General features: G+C 35.1%; 1 protein-coding gene across 1 annotated transcript in view; it reads right to left on the minus strand.

Moving 5' to 3' along the window:
• TMEM135 (transmembrane protein 135) overlaps window positions 1-24,124 on the minus strand; it is a 215,515-nt gene that overhangs the window by 15,111 nt on the left and 176,280 nt on the right. Inside the window, exons 7-9 of the mRNA XM_019739636.2 lie at window positions 11,214-11,255; window positions 3,753-3,899; window positions 1,191-1,260 (exon numbers count right to left, since the gene is read on the minus strand). Coding sequence (XP_019595195.1) covers window positions 1,191-1,260; window positions 3,753-3,899; window positions 11,214-11,255 — 259 coding nt within the window. The remainder of the gene's footprint in view (window positions 1-1,190; window positions 1,261-3,752; window positions 3,900-11,213; window positions 11,256-24,124) is intronic.

Below are 24,124 nucleotides of genomic sequence, written 5' to 3' on the forward strand. Positions count from 1 at the left end.
CCTATGATTTAATTGGAAGACTTCTCTTAGTTCCCCTACTGAAGTCTCCTCTTGATCTAGAATTACGTCCAGGGGAGGGAATAATAACTCTCTGAGAACTGGCTGACTCTGAGGCTGCAGTGATGATGCTTTTATGTGTGATTTGTTTTTGTGTGTGTGGTGTGTTTTTTTGGGGGGGTGGGGGGTTGCGCCACTTTAAAAGTAGGGCAGGAAATCAGATTTGGAAGGAGTGTTATCAGAAACCATTGCACAATTGAAAAAAATACTCTACTGCTTTGACCCCTGGTCATATCTTTGGGGACGTCACGGATGAAGTGCTGGCTTGGGCAAATGGTGCCGTCAACACCAGGCCATAGGTGCTCACATTTGGAAGCACTCATGTGATACAATCCCTCCCTTCTAGAGTGACTGTCAGGAGGCTGTCTTTTGGGGTTCTGTACAACTTTGTTCTTAGAAACTGAGTGGGGATAAGACGCAGGAAGAAAGAACATAAACTTTTAAAAGCATCAGAATTGTTACAGTACCAGTCAAAACTGAAGAACTGGTAGCAGGTGGTGCCATCTGTGCCAGACTAACTGAAATGAAAATACTTCCTTTCCAGAGTTGGTGGTGATGGCGCATGGGGGATGGCAGGCACGGGGTGGGTAGGGAGAGACACACCAGGGCCCTAATATATTAGGCAGTAAGGAATTTATGCCAGTGGGCATAGCTAACTCTCTTAATGGAGAGCAACTGTGGACACGCTCCAGTTACCTCCATGCCTTAAAAAAGTTACCAGCTTCACAAGTCCAACCCCGAATGCCACTGCAGCCAGTTGTGCACAGTGTATGTGTGTGACTGTTGATCCACTAGTATACAGCACCGTCCAGGGGCCCTGGTCTAGTATGTATTCTAATGAGGACACATTACAAAGTACAAATTTTAATGACTTTTTCGTTGTTATTTCACCTTCTACTTTGTAAGTTTTACACTAATTTTTAAAGAAGCAGATTTTTTAAATTATCTAATTAAAAATCTGGTAAGTATTAAGCTAAATTGTTACCTGTTTCTCACAAATTCCTTATTCTTCGAGTCAAATGCAAAGAATGATAGCAATTATTGTTAACGTTTCCATTTACCTTGCAATTATGTTTTAATCAGTAAGTTATTTCTCTACATGGTTAATAAAGAAGATACTTTTACGTACTCACTTTAATGCAATAAGAAATGCAGTTATCCTCATAGTGTTTGCAACATCTATGCCTTGGTCCATGCTTACATCTGAAATTAAACCAAAAGCCTAGTTATAATTAAAATGTGTGCACGTGTGTGCGCATGTGTCTCTGTGTGTGTGTGTGTGTGTGTGTGTGTGTGTGTGTGTCTGTATCTGCTTAAACCTCTCTAACCAAAAAAGGAGAAAACATTACCTACTCATTTGTAAATGTGTGCATCTTTTGGTGTCTTAGGACATACAGAAGAGAACAGATTTTTTTTTTCTTTGTTGATCACCATTTGACACATTGTATAAAATATGTGACTGTAGTCAAAATATTTGAGTGTGGAACAGAAAAACCATATTGGTAAACATTTGTGACTAAATATGAAAAATATGTATATATTATCTCTTTAGTCTGCCAAATCTTTTGGAAGGTTTAAATCACTTATTGTAGAGTATAACGGTCATAAATCATCCATGAAGTCAGTACTTGAGCAAAAATCATAATGAGAATGTGCTCAGGTTACAGGAATTTATACTTAATTATATTTGAGAGAAAACATCTGGAAAAGAAACACAATACAGTATTAGAATTCGAAATTCAGTTTTTAAAATAAATATAGATATAGATCATGTAGGAATTCAGAAGTAGGTTATTTGTGATTTAACTGTAAACCACTTAGTCCTCTAGTGTTTAATAAACATTTCTGCTCAGAGGACTACTGTTCAAGACACACTTATTTTAATTACGGATGCTGACTCCAGCACCATTTATTCACTCGAGGCATAAAAAAGTGAGTAAAATACCTAACATGGGTTTAGCTCTTCCCCTTTCTCTTTGAAGAGTTCATGTTCCAAAATAAGTAGTCTTTATAACTCTTTCAGACTGTACTTAATTAATTGTCTTCACGGTTGGAACACATTAACTCTTTCCTGTTTATAGCAATTACTTGTAGGGCAATCTTCTGGCTCCACGTCTCTCTAATCCCACTCACAAATTGATTAACAAGACCTTTTCCGAAATCCAATTCTGCAGTGCAGCTGGTATACAAGCAGCCTTTCCTACTCAAGGGTGACAGCAGTGGTCCATACCAACCATAGCCTTTGTGTCATTAGAATGATATGACATATCTGATCACGTGAAGTTGTTGAGTGATTAAAGCTGGGAGCCTGAAAAGAGGTGAATCAGAGAACTGCCTTACGTAAACCATCACTCTTCATACTTTTAAGTGTCCTCTTCAAAGACATTTCTCAGCCATTGCTACCAGAACTACACAGAAATTGTTACACTCTCTCTGCTAGTGAAGTTAAATTCTGATACCAACTATACTGTCATTTAATCTTTCTTTACTCTTTCATTAAAATGGCGTCCCAAGTACTGGACTGCCCGTCTGTTTTGCTTCTGTATTATCCTGCATCTGCTTTCACACCAGTGGACTCACTGAAGACACTCTGACAAGTTCTGCCACCCAAGACATCATTCATCCACATAATACATTCTCCGCATTCCCCTATGAGTCTGCTGACATGATTTCCACTAAGAGGGAGCCTCTCTCCCTTCTCCCTACTAAGGTAACCCATAACTGTTCTGAACTTGCTTAATAAGTTCACTACCATAATTATTCCTGCCATCTACTATTCCTTTCTTTCCTCTTACCTTCCATATGCGGTGTATGCCAAATTGACGCCCAAAATCTTTAAACTCAGTAAAAATTTTGAGGGCCAACTCTTTGTTCATGTATGTGAGGCACCTCATATGTTATTTCATTTAATGCACACTACACCCCTTAATAGAGATTATTAACCTCAGTAAATCAATGAGGACTTTGGGATGCAGGCAGTTAAATCACTTACCCAAAGTCACAAAGCCCAGCAGGGGCAAAATAAGAGTCAAACATAGGTCTTCTGATTACTTAAAGGACTTCAACTTCCCATAATTGATCCGCTAACTTTTTATATTGCCTACTCATGCCTTACTCTCTAAAATATCACTACTAAGATTATTTTTATTGGCTGATTTAATTTAAACCATTACATTTATTTTCTTAAATATCTACACTTGAAATACAAATAAAGACTTATTTGTATATACACAAATAAAGATTTCTCATCTTATTTACAAAGCCCTAAAATTTCCCACTTTTGTAAAATATTAAGTTTTGCTCCTTATTATTCCTGCAGCTTCTTGAATCTCTCTCAGAACTTTTCATTCTCCTTTCCACATTTGGCACATTCGATTATCACATATTAATCTGTTTCCTGAAGTTCCCCATTCTAGCCTCCTGCAACTCTTCATAGTTTGAAATAAAAAGTATTTTAATTTCATATAAATATGTTATAAAGGCATATGATGGTTTATAGTCCTGTTGGGCATAATATATAACATTCACTTGCCATCATGTGCCTTTTATAAAACTATGCACAATTTCTGGTTAAAAAAAAAAATTACCTGAAAACAAAAATACCTTGGCATGACACAAATATCATATAAACCAATGACAAAGCATGCTAAAGTATCACATCGAGAACTCACATAAATATCACATAAAGAACTCACATTGAATCCACAAGTCTTCTGACTAGAGCGATTATATTCATTCTTCTTGGTTTTTCCTCCTGTTTCTCTGTCTTTTGTTCCACTTTTGCATATGCTGTCTCTGGTGAATAAGAATGTGTGGGAATTTCTTCCTTCCCTACAATGAACCTAAAGAAAAGAGCACAGTGTGAGGCATTTTTCACGTTAAAAAAATTAAAAAATAAAAAATCAATGAGAAAATAAACCAATTTTGCTTATATATAAATAAACTCTGGAGAGTACTTTATCATTTGAAATAATATTTTTCACAACTTATATAAAATCTAACCATTTTTTAAAAATAGACTTTTGAAATCTGAATACTCAGAAAATGTTAATAGTCATTTATTTGACAATGCAGGTATTTTTTAATTAAATCAACCAAGTAAAATACAGTATAGCACTTTCATAAAGCACCTTTTAACTTAGGTCACCACTTTTATAAAGCATTACACATGTTAAAGTTTTTGTCAAATAAAGAAGCTGATGAACTATTAACTTGGATCTACTAAAGACAAAAAACTCATTCATTTTTCTCTAAAACTTGCTAATGATTACAATTGAAGGAGTTTCTCAAATGTTACTCTAAATTTATATCTAATGTCACTTTAAACAGCTACAGTGCAGTAGAAGGTCATCTATACACAAATGAGGAAATAGAGGAAACTAAAGAATGAGAATCAGAAAATGGTCAAGATTCTATGAATCTTCACATTATTTCATGAGAAAATCTTAAATTTGATGTTATTCCAATGTACTTATTTCATTTTTGAAAAATCTAATACCCAGGAGAAGACACCTATCATATCAAAACTGGACTAAATTTTTCCAAAGACAATACAAAGAAAATGTTATCACCATTAGATATCACTCAGTCAGTATCTTTTATCAGAGTTTTCATTCTTACTGTTTGCACCTTCAACATAAGAGTCATTGCTCTTATAAAGAATGACTAAGCTTCCCTGAGGGAACTCTACCTGTTGAATTTTCAGAAAATTAATCATAAAGTACAGAACAACATGGGGTCTATAATACTACACTAAAATTCTGGAACCTGGGACCCATGACAAACAGAATAAAACAATTTAAATACTCATAAAACAGAGAAACTTAATGTACAACCCATCCCATTTAGACAAGCTTGGTAAAACATCTAACTCATCAAATTGTAAGGGGTGTGCAATGAGATTGTCACCACGTGGCAGCTGTGCATCCTTGGTAACTGTTAGCCTAAAAGAATTTGGTTCTTAATCGTGGGGGTGCACACAGAGTTTAAGATATGTACTACTGCTCTTTATAAACAAGACAAAACTATGCTAGAACAGATACAGTAATATCTCTCACACATTTCATAACACTGTTGCTATTTTGGCCAGGACTGACCATCTCAAATTAGAAGTCACTTCCTCGGAGAAAATGCCCTGCCCTAAGGTGGAGTGAGTTAACCGCCCTTCCTTTGTGTTCTCATAGCCCAATGAACCTCCAGTACTGAAGCACCATTTTAGTAGTTTACATCCCACTAAACTGTGAGACTATGTATATCTTCTTTGCTATTATATCCTGGTGCTTAGCACAGGGTTTGGCACATAGTAAATGTTTAGTTAATACACACTGAATGTATATAATAATAATTAGCATTGTCTGATAATTTACTACATGACAAGCACAGTACTGCGCCTTTTACAAATATTAAATCGTTAAATCCTCAGAGCAACACTATGAAGTAGGTAACATAATCTCCATAAGAGTTAGCATAAAAAAGCATCTTATCCATAGCCAATAATATCAGTATTTACTTGAACTCAGAACTGACTCTAATGCCTGAGTTCTTAATGACTAAGCTATGTCACACAAACACAGGCAGGTGACAAACCTAAGCTCTCATTAACCTGGCTAACACCATTCGCTCTGTCCTGGTGATTCCCTGAGACCCTGCCCCACCCAACACACTCACCTGGCCGAGATGCTTCAATCAGCTTTTCCATACAAGCAGCCTACCATTGCTGCACTGTGAACTTTCCTAAAATATCTCAAAGGTCCACAAATCCCTAACAAGCAGCGGCTGACCTTGGTGTGTCCTCTTTCTCTTACTAAACTGCCCCAAGCCCTGAACAAGAGGCAACCAGTCCCAACTTGCATTGTAACTCCAATCAGGTGGCGCCATGCATGGAATGGTGGCCAGTTTTGGCCTGGAACATAGCTTCAACTAAGTGGCCACAAAACCAGCACAACAGGCAGCTGGTTTCAGCTCACGGTGTGGTACCCAACAAAGGGTCTAAAGGCAGGCATTAATAGCAATTGGATTCGGTTCGTTGCATAGCCTCTCCCAAGTATATTCAAGTTCATTATAAGCAGCAACTAATTACAGATCACTTTGTAGCCTCACTAGACATCCCCCAGTAAGGCATAAATGGCAGCTGACCTTGTCCTGCACCAGAGACCCTCCCAAGAGCCTCCAGAACCAACATTAACTGGTGTCTGGCTTCAGACCCCTACATAGCAGCACCTAACCAGCTCTACAAATGACATACCCAAAGGGTGGACTCATCTGGCACCAGAGCCCTATTAAAACAACTCCCATTCTGTGGGGTCAGTTTCTGAACAACAGCTTGTCCACTGTAGTCATGGCCAGCCCTCGGAGCCAGTCAGCCTAAGGGTCAATCCCGACCACTGATGTGCCAATATCAATCAAGGCTCAACTATAAAAGGAGGGCACACACAACCCACACAAGGGACACTCTTGGAGCACCCACCTCAGGTGAACCGGAAGACTGTACCACTGGGCCTCACACAACAACTACTATATAAGGCTACTCTGCCAAGACTGGGAGATATAGCAGATCTACCTAATACATAGAAACAAACACAGGGAGTCAGCCAAAATGAGCAGTATGAAAGAACAGGACAAAACTCCAAAAAAAAGTAGCTAAACAAAATGGAGACAAGCAATCTACCAGATATAGAGTTCAAAACACTGGTTATAAGGATGCTCGATGAACATCCTTAGGGAAGAACATAGGGAAATAATAGATAAACTCAGTAATAACCTCAACAAACAGATAGAAACCAAAAAAAAAAAAAAGAAAGAAAGAAAGAAAAGAACCAGTCAGAAATAAAGAATACAATACCTAAAATGAAGCATATATTAGAGGAACTCAACAGCAGATTAAATGAAGCAGAGGATAGAATCAACAATCTGGAAGACAAGGTAGTGGAAAACACCCAATCAGAACACCAAAAAGAAAAAATATTTTTTTTTTAAATGAGGATACTTTATGGGACAACATCAAGCATGCCAACATTCACATCACAGGGGTACCAGAAGAAGCAGAGAGAAAGAAATAAAAAACCTATTTAAAGAAATAATGACAGAAAACATCCCTAACCTGGCAAAGGAAATAGACACATAAGTCCAGAAAGCACAGAGTTCCAAATAAAATGAACCCAAAAAGGCCCACATCAAGACACATCATAAATAAAATGCAAAGCATTAAAGACAAAGAGTATATTAAAAGTAACATAAGAAAAGCAGTTAGTTACATACAGGGGAGCTCCCATAAGATTGTTGCTAATTTCTCAACAAAAACTTTGCAGTCCAGAAGGGACTGGCACAAAATATGCAAAGTGATAAAAAGCAAAGACCTATAACCAAGATTACTCTACCCAGCAAGGCTACCATTTAGAATCAAAGGACAGACCAAGAGCTTTCCAAGCAAGAAAAAGCTAAAGGAGTTCATTACCACCAAATGATTATTACAAGATATATTAAAGGGACTTCTTTAAATAGAAAAGAAAACATCAAAAATATGAGTAAGAAAATAGGAAAGAAAAAAATTCTTGCTTACAAAAGCAAAAAATTAGTAAAAGCAATGGATAAACCAACTATAAAGGTTGTACAAAGGTTAAAAGGTGAAAGTAGAAAGATCAATGATAACAATAAGTTAAGGCATATACACAAACACACACACAAAGAAGTGAAAAAGAGTGGGAAAAATAAAAACACGGAGAAAATGAGTAAAAATTGTAGTGATTTTAGAATGTACTTGAACTTAAGCACCATCAACTTAGAATGCTATAAACATAGCTTGGGCTCTATGAAGCACATGGCAACCACAAACAAGAAGTCTTCAAGAGATAATAAGAAATAGAGAGAAAGGAATCCAAACATGACACTAAGAAAAGCATCAACATACAAGAGAAGAGCGTGTAAGAATAAGAAAGGAACAGAGAACTACAAAAATAATCTGAAAAAAGAAAATTAATAAAATGGCAATAACTACATACCTATCAATAATTATTTTAAATGTAAATAGAATAAATACTCTTATCAAAGGACATAAGGTGGTTGAATGGATTAAAAAAAAAAAAAAAAAAAAAGACCCATACATATGTTGCCTACAAGAGACCCACATCAGATCGAAAGACACACACAGACTGAAAGTAAAGGAATGGAAAAAGATATCACATGCAAATGGAAACAAAACAAAAAAAAGCTGGTGGAGCAATACTTATATCAGAAATAGTAGACCTTAAAACAAGGGTTGTAACAATAGACAAAGAAGGACATATCACAATGATAAAGAGACCAATCTCTTTATCAGAAAGAGAAATTAAGAAAACAATCCCATTACAATTGCATCGAAAAGAATAAAATACCTAAGAATAAATTTAACCAAAGAGGTAAAAGACCTGTATGCAGAAAATTATACGACATTGAAGAAAAAAACTGAAGAAGATACAAATGAATGGAAGTATATACCATGCCCATGGATAGGAAGACTTAACATCATTAAAATGTCCATACTACCCAAAGCAATCTAGAGATTCAATGCAAAATACCAATGGCATTTTTGACAGAACTAGAACGAATAACCCTATTTCTATGCAGTTACAGAAGACCCAAAATAGCCAAAACAGTCTTAAGAAAGAAGAGTAAAGTTGAAGGTATCATGCTACCTGATATCAAACTATACTACAAGAACATAGTAATCAAAACAGAATGGTACTAGCATAAAGAACAGACACACCTATCAATGGAACAGAATAGAGAGCTCAGAAATAATTCCACACCTGTTATGGTCAATTAATCTATGACAAAGGAGGAAAGAATATACAATGGGGTAAAGACAGTCTCTTCAATAAATGGTATTCGGAAAACTGAAAAGATACATGTGAAAGAATGAAACTGGATCACTTTCTTACATCATATACAAGAATAAACTCAAAATGGATTAATGACTTAAATGTAAGATCCGAAACCATAAAACTCCAAGAAGAAAGCATAGGCAGTAAAGTAAACTCTTTGACATCACTCTTAGCAATATTTTTAATAATGTATCTCCTCAGGCAAGGTAAAAAAAACAAAAAACAAAGAAATGGGACTACATCAAACTAGAGTTTTTGCACAGTGAAGAAAACTATCAGCAAAACGAAAAGACAATGTCCTGAGTGGGGGAAGATATTCGTCAATGATACCTCTGGTAAGGGGTTAATACCTAAAATATATAAGGAACTCATACAACTTAACACCAAAAACACAAACAATCCCATTTTAAAAATGGGCAGAGGACCTGAATAGACAATTCCCCAAAGAGGACATAGAGATGGCCAATACATATATGAAAAGATGCTCTACATCACTATTCATCAGGTAAATGTAAAAACAAAACCACAATGAGATGTCACCTCATAACTGTCAGGATGGCTATCATCAATAAATCAACAAACAACAAGTGCTGGAGAGGATGTGGAGAAAAGGGAACCCTTGTGCACTGTCAGTAGGATTGAAATTGGTGCAGCCACTAAGAAAAACAGTATGGAGGTTCCTCAAAAAATTAAAAATAGAACTGCCTTATGACCCAGCAATTCCAATTATGGGTACTCACCCAAAGAAATCCAAAACACTAATTTGAAAAGATATGTGCACCCTATGTTAACTGCAGCATTATTTACAATAGCCAAGATATGGTAGCAATCTAAGACAAACGGATAAAGAAGAGGTAGTACATAAAATATACAATGGAATATTACTTCGGCCCTAAAAAATAATAGAATCTTGCAATTTGTGACAACATGGGTGGACTTAGAGAGTATTATGCTAAGTGAAATAAGTCATCAAGAGAAAGACAAATACCATATGATTTTACTTATATGTGGAATCTTAAAAACAAAACAAACAAGCAAACAAAACAAAAAAAAATTCACAGATATAGAGAACAAATTGATGGTTGCCAGATGAGAGTGGGGTTCAGGGGGATGGGTGAAAAAATTGAAGAAATTAAGAAGTACGAATTGCCAGGTATAAAAACAGTCATCAGGAGGTAAAATACAGCATAGGGAATATAGTCAATAATATTGTAATATCTACACAGAGTGTCAGATGAGCACTAGACTTATCGAGGTGATTACTTCATAAGTTAAGTGTCTAATTACTATTCTGTATATCTGAAACTAATATTGTGTGTCAACTGTAATTGAAAAATTTTTTAAATTTTAAAAATAGCCAATATTTATTGAGCATTATGTGCCATGCATAGATCTAAACACTTTACATGCAATTAACTCATTTGATCTTCAAATGTTGAGACAATCATATAAAAGCTTCCCCTCGTATTGAACCCACCCTAACTCTTCCCTCCTACATTTACAGTAAATAATTACTAATCTTCAATAAGCATCTACTATATGTACTTTGCAGAACAGTCAACATTTATGACACAAACTGGAAGAGCACTGGGTATGGAGTAAGTATATATAATCACTGTATGATGGTACAGTCAAACATTCTAAGCCTAAGATTCTTCATCGTGTCACATGGGAATAAAAATACCCGTCTCATGAAACTGTGAAAATTCAGTTTTCTAATCTATGATAAAGTGCTTGGTGAACTATAACACAAAATACAACGCCAATGCTTAACCATCATTTCTACAGTGTCTATCATGTGGCAATTACGGTGGTAAGAGATGGGCTATAAGGTTAAAAGAAGACTCTACTTACTTTAGTGAAACTTATCATCCAAAATGTGTTTGGCAGTACATGAGTCCTGCCCTAAGGAAGCCCATAATCTGGTACTACACCGTTAAGTACTTAATTTTCCAGTAATTGTTCATGCATAGCTTTGTCTTTCCAAGCTCCCTAAAGAAAGAGTTCTGGCAATTCTTTTCTAATAAGCCATGGTATGAGGCACACAATAGGCCCCCAAAATAGTTGCTGATAAACTGATTTTCTTTCCTTTTCTTTTTTTTTCAGGGAAAAAAGACCAATAAATTACTCTTTCAATGAAATATTCATAAAATCACTTTTGTGGCCTCTAAAATTACTTTCAGCTTAAAAAGTGAGTCAATAAATATTTATTATAATTAGGTATAATGACATTTCTTTTATTAAAAAGTTAACTCACACATTCTCTTCACATAAAGGTAAATAAAATATGCTACTTACCGAAGTGCAGAGAATGTAAATCCTTTCAAACCATCTTTGCATCTAAAAACAATAATAATTTACAAAGATTAAACAACATGCTCTGCGATATAAAGTAGTAAATTAAATAGTTATTAACATTTTTCTAAAAGCGATGAATTTTTTAAAGGTTAAACTCTTTTAGGACAATGATCAGAGTAGTACAAGCGGTCAAACAAACAACAAACAATGAGGCAGGCCATCTTACACAATGATTAAAATAATAATGCTTTCCTACGTCATATGAACGTAATTTAAGGCTCAACTCTCAGATATGCAGGGTGAAGAAAGATTTAAGTAAATCTTCTACGGGCTCCATGTGGACGTGAAATGCAGGCCCAAGTGGCATATTCTCCATTCCACCCAATCCATGGGGGAGCAATTTGTTGAGAAGACAGAGGCCACACACACCTGCTGGCTATTATGTAAAGGTCAATTCAAGGTCCTGACCTCTCCCTACTTATTAATTCAGTGAGTGCAGAGCAATGTCGAGTTGGCAGGCACAAAAGGGCTTCAAGTTTAGTTCAACAGTTTTAACTTCTGAGTAAGCCCAATCAGATTACTTAGCACAGGGAACAGGGTGGGGGTGAGGAGAGAGCACAGAAAAATTCCAAATAATATTTATTGAGTACTTACTACTGCTGGACATTGTTTTGGGCCCTTTATATGTGTTGTCTCATTTAATTGTATCACAACTCTATAAATAGGTGTTTCTCTAGTCCACAGTTGTGCAGATGCCCCCCAAGTGCAGCAACTTCCCAGAGGTCACGACATCAATACTAGTAGTCAGAATTCAGGGGGGAAAAAGTTCAGCTGACTTAAAAGTCATGCTTTTCTCTTATACCTCCTTCCATAAGAGGGTGTTCCTTTTCATTGGGGAAGACTCAAACTACATGATAATTAAGAACACAAGATTGTCAGATCTGCAAATACTATTTTAACAATATTTTAAAACGGGGACATTACTATCGTGGTCTTAACGATCCGCTTTATAGGTTATGACCAAGGTCCTAAAGAATCTCTGGGTATCTAGTATCAAAATCCCTTGGAGAAGCTATAAAGATTGGTGACATAATGATGCTCTAATGTATGTTTATATTAGACACTGGATGTTCTTGGATAAAAAGTACATCCTCAAGTCTAAATGGGCAATGCTCTCTGAATACCTTTTATATAAAAAGTCATGAGGAAAATGCACAAAACATAAGAAATCTATCTTAAAGATTTTAAATATATACATTTTTCTTGGAGGACATACAAAATCTCAGACAAGAATTTAATCCATGTGCACAGAGATGTTTTAAAACACTTAGGAATTCATTTCAATTAAGCAACATGATCTACTTTGTGGTCATGTTAACAATGAGAAACGTAACCACGGAATTTAGCTAACATACTGCATAATTATCTGCCCTACACAGTGAGGGTAAAGGCAAAAGAATTCACATGTGAAGCTAAAAATGTGCATGGGAAAATTATAGCATTAAAATTCTTAAACTTATCCTTTTCCGTCGGAAGAAAGTGATTCTCAGTAACTTAAAACCCATAATTGGGTAATTTCTAGATAGGTGTGGTGGTGAGGGGGTAGGCTAGGGGTCGATTGACTGGAAAACAGAAAGCAGCACATTGATTAAAAGATTATATACAACTGGGAGCAAATTTTGGCTTTAGTATGTTATTGTTAAAAGCTAGCCATTTATCTTTGTGCAATGCTGAATAGATAAAGGATTCTGACAACTTGGTCTAGTCAGGATTGCATATTTGTGACCTTAAACAATAAATCTAATTGCAGACCAAACATCAAAAAGTAGCTTTCAAATATAAAAGGCCATATACAAATGAATTTGCAATTTCATTCTGATGGAAGTTTGGTTCTTTCAGCAGAACCCTGTGGGAAGCACTTCATATTGATAAAGTCTTAGCACAGATTCAAAAGGGGCTATTCTTCCTTCCATTCATGTGTATAAGGTCTGTTAACGTAATTGAGGGTCAGATGTCTATGTCAAAAGAACAAAAAAGTAATTATTCCCATAAAAAGAATCCTTAAAATAGTTATATTGTCCTGCATTTTGACACCAAGAGCATTGTCTGAGCCTCAACCTATGAAACACTATCGTAATCTGTGTTAAATGTAAAAAGTATGATATAAACATAAAGATGTATACAAAGCAGACCCCATTAGAAGGTATCTCACTATTCCATGGATCACGTTATTGTAATGTAAATTAAATCTCAGCCTCCATTCACGTCTTCAGGCTCACTGATTTATTCAGCAAATATTGACTGAGTGCCTACTATGTGTAAGCACTGATTTAGGTTCTAAGGATGTAACAGTGAACAATAGAATCCCTGCTTTCATACAGCTGACATTCTAGGTTGGGGAGAGAGACAATAACAAAAGTAAGTATGTCATGTGATAATATTTGCTATGGCAAAAAAACAAAGCACAATAAGGGGAGAAACTGTGATGGAGCCAGGGCTTATCATCTTACATAGTGTGTTCAGGAAGGGCCTCTCGGGGAGGGGAAATTCGGTGATTTGATCAGAAACCTTACTGAACTGAGGGAGGGAAGAGCATTTCAGTTTGCAGGAAGAGCAAGCACACAGCCCGGGTGAGGAGTCTGCATGGCATGTAAGGAGAACAGCAAGCAGATGACTGCCGCTGGAGCAGCACAGAGGAGGGAAACAGTGGTAGGAAATGAGGTCACAGTAATAGCTATGGAGGGAGAGAATGGTTTACAATTATTATAGGGTTCTTTAGGCACGGTAAGGACTTTGGAAGGTCCTCAGCAGAGGAGTGACAAGATCTGTTTTAAATTTTAAGATAATCACTTTGGCTGCTGATTGGAAAACAGACTACAGGAGGGCACGGTTAGAAGCACGGAGGCTAACTCCACGGGGAAGATGATTTTGGCTTGACTGGATCACAGTGGTAGAGGTGGACAGAACTGGTAAGATTCTGACTGTATTTCAAAAGCAGAGTTGGCGAAATTTCTTGATGGTTTGAATGTGGGATACGAGCAAAAAAAAAAGAATTTACAAATTATTGAAATATTGTCGGTGTGAGCCAATGGAAAGATAAAATGTCCATTTACTGAAGTGAGGGAGACTTCAGGTTTCAGGAGAAAAACCAAAGTCCTGTTTTGGACATGTTAAATTTGAGATGCATATTAGCTATAAATGGAAATGTTAAGAAAGCAAGTAGCTGGCTATACAGGTTTGGGTTCAAAAAACAAGTCTGATTCATATATAAGTAGTACTTAAATCCATGGGATTAGATACAATCATCGAGGCAGTAAGTGCTGATAGAGAAAATATCCTAGAAATGAGAATATTTTATTCCTCCATAGTTTATAGTGCAGAAAAATCTCTTCTATAGAAGGGAAAAAAATCATTTTTCCTCCTAATAAAATCAGTAATATTGTTTCATTTTTATTTCTGAGTGTGCATAAAGATAACATTTAACTCATGTTTACCTAGACTCTGCTACTGGTCTACAGTAGCTACTGGACTCTGCTACATAACTAACTAGTATGACTCAATCCATAGTTATTGAATCTCTCTACATTTGCAAGGTTCTATGCTATGTATGATTTAAAGCGAAGCCAGAAAAGACAAGAATTTGTGGAAAAAGAATTTGTGAAATTATATCAAACAATTTAGGTGATACACAACTAATTACAGAGGTCCCAGTTGGAACTTAAGACTATGTACAAAAATGTATAAAGAAGTTTAATGTTGCTATTAGAATAATATTCTTGGTCAAATGCCAATGGGGGGGAGAACCCAGAAAGACAAAAACAAAAAAATTCAATTAGAAGTGTATCGATAGTAAAAGAAACAATTTTGCCCACAAAGATTCTTTGTCTCATGCTTAATTTCCATGAAATTACTTCCATGAGCTACTTTTATCTTTACTACAAAATTGTACCGGCAGATGTCGCTAGTAAACCATTTTGGAAGTTGAGCTCTTTGATGTCATTTCTACATTAAACATTTTATTGCATGTTTTCCCTTAAAAACACATTTATAGATATTGAAAGTGTTGCTAATCGTGATTAAATTCCTCCAAGTAACTATAGTAATATTAGACTTTCAATGATAAGTGATTTCCTGTTCTGTAGGGGAGCAGAATTTGTCACACCAAAATAATGCTTTTTTAGGCAAATTGATTATTTTTTCTTTCTTAATTTTAATTGAGGTAACATTGTTTAATAATATTATATGAATTTCATGTGTACATTATAATTCAGTATCTGTATACTCTGTTGTGTGCTCACCACCAAGTCTAGTTTCCTTCTGTTACCATATATTTGATCCCCTTTGCCCAATTCACCCTCTTCCCCACCTCCCTTCCTCTCTGGTAACCCCCATTCTGTTGTTTCTATCTATGAGTTTGTTTTTGTTTTGTTTTGTTAGTTCGTTTGTTACTTTTTTGTTTTATATTCCACATAGGAATGAAATCATACTGTTACAGAATATGGTCAAAAGCATATAACTCAAATAGTTGTTGGCATGCTGGATGAAGTAGGATGGGTTCAGAGGCGTGAAGGAAGAAAAACTGTGTACTCTATATTTATGTATCATTTCAAATATTTTACAAGTATACACTTATATATTATTTGTGTAGTTTGTTTAATTAAAAACACCAATACTTGAACCTTTAGGAACAGATTAAACAGTGTAAAAGGTCTTCATCTCTATTTCACCAACACAATGGCACAGAATTTAAAACTCAAAATAGGCACCTTTACTAATTAATACTGCTAATTAATGCTGTAAAAGTTGTCTAGAAGGCATAAAATTACAAACTAAAATAAATGGTTTAGACTAGAATTTTCTGAAACTATGATCCCAATAAACATGGATAATTTCATTGAAAATTCCTTTGAGTATCAATTTCAAAATTTGTTGTCATTTTTAAACTCATTTTATTGGTTAGAAGGAAACTCAAATATTGGTTAAATATACATCATCTATCATCTCAATGATCGTATGTTGAGCACCTAAAGTACAGAAGAGGCTGTGCTGCCAATAACTTGAGGAATGCAAAGACAAACTATATACCATATCTGACCATAAAAAATATATATAGAAAGCATCTGTAAAGCTATCTGTATGTTTGTCAAATAAATGAAAATAATCTTGACCAAAAGTTCTAGCACATAATTTCCTGTATCAATAGTGCTTTCTAGGCGCTTACTCTCTTTATACTTGAATTCAACTTCAAAGTTCTTTAGCCCAGCATTTAACATTGTCTATATTCTTAAATGAGTTGGGAAATACAGTAGATTCAAAATCACAATTAAAGATGCTAAAAGATTTGCAAAAAAATAAAGACAAGTTAGATTTAAAATAGTCATACACATTGATAATTCTTAAAATATTCTATTGTATTGATATGAATCATCTAAGTAACTCGGTATCAAAAATAAAAGTTATATTCTTATATGTGAGCAAAATTATTTAAAACAGAAAATATCTTAAAGTTCAAGCATACTGGGATATGAAAAGAATGACATATGAACTTAATTATAAATTATAGTTACACACACTAGCTAGATCTTCAAAATTTTGACTTGCGTATCTATCATTGGTACTAAAAACATAGATATATTTGGAGTGAATATAACTGAAAAGTTTAATTTGAAAGTTAAAAAAGAACCAGAATGACTCAAATTTGTGACTCACAGTGGTCTTCATTTTAAAGAAAACTCGTGCAGTTTTATAGTTTCTTCTGAAGTTAATTTTTTTTTATTTTACTTTTAAAAACCCACATAAAAGAATAAACCACTTTTTCTAACTTTCCTAACCCATTTTCAAGTGTACAAGCTCACCTTAACACTCAGTTACAATTTAGTAGTTAAAACTTGATTCTGATTGACACCTGTTTATAGTAAAATATTGAAAAAAGATTGACATGAAATTAATTTCAGACGTTTATTTTTGTTTTGTTCTAAAAAAAATCTTCAGTGTCCTAATCATACATGTATACTCCAATAGGTGAAATCAATAATTTGAATTTACTACTCAGAACTTGTGGTGTGTGAAGAAAAATAATTACATTGCTTATTACACACACAACAGGCTTTTCCTCTGAAGTCTACCATTGTTTGAATAATAAAATAGTGAAAGGTCAGTTTAAGTCTGCATATGGTAATGCAGGAACACAAAATAACTAATGTTATGTTCCTATTTTAAGAAAACTCACATACAAAAATCTGAGGTTGGAATAGCAGCAGCAAGTTAAGAAATTTGGGGAAGATTATTTTGTTAGCTTCATGAATACATTATATATCTTCAAAATAATTTTCAACTGGATTCCCTTAAATAGTGAATTCCCCAGTGCATTAAAAATATTACTTCTCATTCTGGTAAATATTTTACAGTACATTGATTTCATATAGAATGGAACACTGTTTGTTCTCAGGAACCTGAGGAAAGTTGCTGAAGCAGGCAGCAGTTATGGGTAATCAAGTGTGATTGGAAGTCCCCAGATGGTTACTGTGCACTTTTTTTTCTGGTGTGCCCTAAATATAAATTGGAAACATTTGGATTCAAACTTACAGTAACAACTCCAATAGAATCAGATTTCGCCTTAAACTTGGACAGGCTGGAACTGTTTTTGCTTTAAAATCCAAACTAAGGAAGGTCATGCTCCAAGCTGTCTTCAATTGCTAAAGAACCAAGAATCACCTTCAGACTGTGTCTAAGAGAAATGTTAATTAGGATGAATTTCCCCCTCAAAATGAACTGGTAATAGCAACACTAGTCAAACTTTAAAATACTTGTAAAAGGAGATTTTAGTTCCATTGGCCCTAAACCGAAGGCTTGTTTGCAGTTCCTCAGGAAATGGCATGTGCTTAGATTTGACAAATTAACTACAGGCGAAAAACAAATTTAAGATCAACATAGTGTTTTATGTAAATCCAAGAAAAAACTTACCAAGTTTTTAAGATCATGGCATTGCTATAGCAAAAACGATTTACATTACACCAAATGATAACCACAATGTTGAACTAATCTATTTTTTAAAGACCTCAAGACTAGCAAATATTTTCATTTTTCCCTTCCTATAATGGTTGTGAAAAAGATTAAAACATATGTTTTCAATAATATGGAATCTTTGAATCAACATTAATTTATGTTCAAATACATGTTGGTATCTATGTCATTAAAATAATATGGCAGTTGGCTTTTATGTTGAACAAAATGAACAGCTATTTGAAACTATTAACGTTAGGCTATACTTTTTTCATAAATTGATGTTTATTTAATATCAAAATTCAAATAAAAAATAAATAAAATATTCTTCTCCAGGTAATGGAGCAAAAACAACATTTCGGAAGCTTCTGGAAAACTATGATATTCTGATTAACTGAGGACTGACTAGAGAGTATCCTAACTCTAAAAGAAAAACATGCATTTCAAATACTTCAGCTTACTTCATTCATCTCAAAGATGAACTTAATTTGTGGCATGTGTAATAGAAACTGGGCAGGTGAACACATATTGGAATCTTGCTGACCTATAGATGGTATTAGAAAAATGGAATACTGGAACTAAAGTAACCTGAGAGATTATATTTTACAAATTAAGAAACCAAGGCCCAGGGAGGTTAAGTGATCTGCCAGAAAAAAAGAGTTTGGTCTCAGACATCCTCATACCACAGTAAAATCATTTTATGTCCCAATCATCTAACTCTGTGACTGCTGAGGTCTCGGTGTAGAGAAGAAATATTACAGAGAAGAAGTAGGGGTATCTTGGGTTGGAGAAGAGAAACCACAAATCACGTGAATTAAGAGAGAGAGAACAATGCTCTTTTAAATGACATTATACAAAGACTATAAAGGGACCTAAGAGCATGGATAGTTTTAAAGGAACCAATTTCCAGTTTCTCACTTCCACATGTCCTCCTATTTAAACAGCATTTGCCTGAAAGTGTACTTTGATCAGGAATCCATGCTGGCTTCTCTTATTTGCCTCCTCTTCATAATAGTTATTTTTCATATCAGTCTCTCCAGAAATTCCTGAACAATCATAAGGCTTATCCTTGGTACTAATTTGCCACCTTTAGCTACTTAAATTCCAAAAGCACCTCAATCACTGACATGAATACAAAAAAAACAGCGCTGAATTGAAGCTTCACTGTGTTTCATATTATACACCAGGTAAGAAATTGGATTTCTGAAGGAAATTCATGAGATGACTTCTCCCTTATCTGTCTCTCGGTAGCAACTTGTATCATCGGTTACTTTCCGACACATTTCACACTTCTTCACCGCTCTCATTTTGGTCATCCTGGTCCTTTCACACTGAATGCCTTCTTCAACTGCCCTCCTTTTCTGAGAGAATTCCTACCCAGTCTGTCAGGAATGGCAATTTGTCCCACAATCAGATATGACTGTAACTTTCTCAAACTCTCTTTGTTCTTTGTCTGTTCTAGGGGGCGCTTTTATTTTGACTCTGGCTACTTATGGTAGGAATTCCACAGTTACCTAATTTACTCTACCAAATTTAGGGTTTCTTATGGTATTCTGTATATCCATACCACAGAAATCAAAGGAGCGACTTACAAAGTTGACTTCTTTAATAATGAGGCTGGGAAATGAAAGGTTAGGCCAGGGATTCTCCAAGCGTGGTCCCTGAACAGCATCAACATACGATGGTAACTTGTCAGAAATACAAATTCTTGGCCCCACCCAGACCTACTGAATTCAGAAACTCTAAGAGGGGGCCCAACAATCAGTATATGTTTTAACAAAATCTCCACGTGATTCCAAAGCACGCTCAAGTTTCAGAACCACTTGGCTAAGTTATGTTGCAGTAATGAAATTTCAGTGGCTTTCTATCACAAAACTTTATTTCCTGCTCATGCTACCTGTCAAACAAAGGTTGGCTATGGCTCAACTACATGTCATCTTTTTTCTGGACCTTAGGGTAATGGAGAAGCATTTACTTGGATCTGTTGATTGTTAGAGCAGAGGAAAGAAGGGAAATATGGGACACTCAGTTCTGACTCTTCTGCTCAAGAGTAACATAAATCATTTCCACCCATATTTCATTAGCCAAAGCAAATGTACGGCCAGGCATGATGTCAATAAGGCAGGGAAGTCTAATGCTTCCCCAGAGAGGGGAAACAAAGGTTGTTGAACAATAACACAGTCTATCACACAGACCAAGCATATTATTGTTAAAGATCAATTACATTTGTTTATTATATTTAAATAAATTCAAAGCACAATTTCCTTTTTCCTCCTAAATCCTGCCAATATTTAGTCTTTTTCACAATAACTTCAATATTTCACTTTAAGTATGATAATTTCAAACCTTTCTGTTTCAGAAACAGGCTTGTCCTACAACGTATTGATATTTTACATATATGCATAAACATGTGTGTATGTATATTCTGAGTTTTTCCTATTACTAAAGCATTCGGGAATTTCACATTGTTCAATTATGTATCCCAAGTACCTACATCAGTGCACAGCATATAAATCACTCAATAAACATGTTGAAAGAAAGAAATTTTTATCTGTGTAGTAACTGAAAACACAATTTATAGTAATTATATTGCCAACTGGGTTCCAAGTTACTTGGATTCATTTTTTAAACAGCAATTCTAGGGCTTTTTTTTTTTATATTCAGTTTCTAAAGAAATTTATTTTTTAATTAGCTACCCCAATACTTATTAACAACTTCCAGTGATCACCCTTAATATAAATTTTTATTGATTTTACTGATAATTTGGTATGAATTTACCCTTAGACACAAATATGCATAAATAGGGGTCTAAATAGGCGTCACTTTTCTTACTGAGGAGCTATTTTTTAATAACCCAAATGAAAAATAACAGTGACTGTAATATAAAACTATCACGTCCAAGGGCAGGCTTGGGGATGCTGCTATAGGCATGTTTGTCACTTTACTAGAAACTGTTAACTGAGTAAACAAGTTGAGACCATAAAGTTTGTAGGCTGGGGCATTATTCACATTCATTCATCATTCATTCACTTATTCACACAGTTACATGCTTCACAAATATTTACCATGAGTCAACTAAGTGCCAGGCAGGTTGTCGAGTGCTCATGGGAACCAGTGTCCATGTTCCCCAGGAGTTCACAATCCAGTGGGACGTACACATAAGTGAAAAGTGCTAGTACATTATACAAAGTACTTTAATATAAAATACACAGTGCTATGGGAACGCAGAGGAGAGGTGCCTGACCTTCGCTTGATCATGGAGGGCTATCCAGAAAAAAGAGATATTTAAGGTGATACATAAAGGAAGCAGTAGAAAGCAGGGGTGCGGGAGATATAATACAGTACCGTATATACGACTTAAAGAAAAGGGGACATTGGGTATTCTGGGAACTAAACAGGTTTCATGTGACTGGAACATGGAGAAAGGACACAGAGTGAAGAAAGACTGGCACAGGCCAGACCATGCCAAAAATGAGTTTGAACTTCACCTATAAGGCAAAAGGCCTCACGCCCCAGAAGAATGACACGACTAGCTTTGTGTATAACAAAGACATTCCAAGTATAGCTTTCATGAAACTATTACTGACTCCCGCTTCATTGTTTATTTTTGAACTATAATCTCACTTAGTAATATTTGTTTAAACTTTTTAAATGGCAACTTACAAACTGAATTCTGTTGAAAGCAACAGATATTAAAGCCATCTAAAAATTACATTCTTTGTTTTAAGACAGCAAATTAAACCACACATCAACATTAAAACAGATTTTAATACCTTTTGATAGATTACCAAATTAGTTTAAAGTAGTAACTCTTTTCAAAACCACAACTACATAAAGACATAAAGTATCAAATTTATTGGTACTATTAAATTCAGGTAACTAATACTGGCTGTTGTAATAAACAAGCCAAAAAACCTCAGCGTTTGGACATAACAAAAATCTATTTCTTGCTTGTCACTATCCAATCAGGAGTTCATCTAGACCATCTCTGCTACAGAGAGTAACCTCATGTCTGGCAGCCATAATGATGTCGTTCTAGATATTGCTCCATCTGTATATAATTAATAAGCATGTATCATTTACTTATTGTGGGAATAGGGAAGGATGATGAAAAACAAGACTACCGATATGTAATGTCGAATGCAATAGTTATGTAATTTTGTGTGATTAACACTGTATTTAGAGAACTATGAAGCAATGGTTATTCATTTACACATTCATTTGTTCTACAATTATTAACCACTGAGGCAGCAGAGTTAAAAAGAAGGGCTATGGAATGAGACAAGCAAGTTGTTTAAATTCTGTGTCTGTTTCTCCATTTGTAAAGGCAAATAATAGCATCAAAGTCATATGAATATCATACTAAGTGCTTAACAAATATCACCTATTATTACTGCTTCTGCTATCGCTACTACAAACACAACTACAAAGATGAATGTATGTTAGTTACTATCTTCAGCACTGGGACTATAAAAAAATATAATGATCTCTACCCATATGAAGTGTGTAACATAAACAGTCAAATGAAAAATTGACCTGAACTGGAAATGGGTCCATCGACATGTGAATGCAAAAAAAAAACACTGTGGCATATAGGGGAAGACTACTGAGCAAAAAAAGAAAGAACTGCTGATATATTTAACAAAATCGATGACTTTCCAAAACATGCTCAGAAGAAACCACACACAAAAGTGCATCCTGTGTGATTCCATTTATATAAAAATTTTCTAATTATTTTTTTTTACAGTAAACATTCAATATTTTATATTAGTTTCAGATGTACCGCATAGTGGTTGACATTTATAGAGTTTATGCAGTGATCCCACCATGATATGAAATTTTAGAAAGAAGAAATCTAATCCAGTGACACAAAGCAGGTACCAAGAATGGGGACAGGGGCAGGAACTGATTACAAAAGAGCACGAGAGTACTTTTAGGAGCAGTGTTTAAGTTACTTGACCTCACAGAGCTTCAGTTTCCACACATGTAAACTCAAATAATATTATTTGCTACAAGAGGACTGTTATGAAAATAAAAAGGGTGTAATGTATACAGTCTGAAACAGAGAAGGCGCTCAATAGGTTGTTATTGCTTTAGGATTGTACTGCTTTTCTTTGGTGAGGAGAGAAAGTGCAGGGAGGGTTTGCCCATTCTACCACATAGCTAGCTAATCACATGGTCAAATTTTTGTAATAAAAGAGTTAAAAAATCTTAAAACTACTCATGGAACATTCAATTTATAATCCTTTGGTATTATAATTTTAAGATAACAAAATTGGCAAATCAGCCCCAAGAAAGGGAATAAGTGATAAAGATAGACAGGAAAGAACACCAGAAAAGATTCCATGAGGGCGGGTGGTAGAAGAGAATGGGTTCCTGAAGTCCTTGCCCCTTCTGTGAGGATCTCCTGGGAATTCTTCAATCTGATGAGCCTTACCAGCCTTACAACTCCACTTCTGTGGACTTTTTTTGAGGAGAGCTGGACAAGGGAGGGAAGAACAGAGGACTAAAGGAATACCCTGATACTTTCTGAGAAACTTTAGAAAAAGATGTGTTTTTGTTTTTCCTCAAGCTTTACTAAAAATGAAATTAGAAAACTAGAATAAAAAGGCTTTACTTCATCAGACTATTTGGAAAAACTAAGTGCTTTGACTATATACATAAAACGTGACAATGGATACACACATTATCTGCAAATATTCATGCTTACCTTCAAAACAAAAACGAAGAAAACCCTATATGACCAGCCTAAATGAAGAATAAGGAGGAACGAAAGAATATGTAACACCCATATTCTTTCAAAGACAGCCATTAGTGTTGCAAACAGAGAGTTCAGTAAACAAAAGTAAAGCCATCAGCACGGTATTTCTTTTCTTTTCTTTCTTTTTTTTTTTTTACGCAGATCTAGT

Source organism: Rhinolophus sinicus, linkage group LG06 (assembly GCF_036562045.2).
Source record: "Rhinolophus sinicus isolate RSC01 linkage group LG06, ASM3656204v1, whole genome shotgun sequence".
Classification (NCBI taxonomy): domain Eukaryota; kingdom Metazoa; phylum Chordata; class Mammalia; order Chiroptera; family Rhinolophidae; genus Rhinolophus; species Rhinolophus sinicus.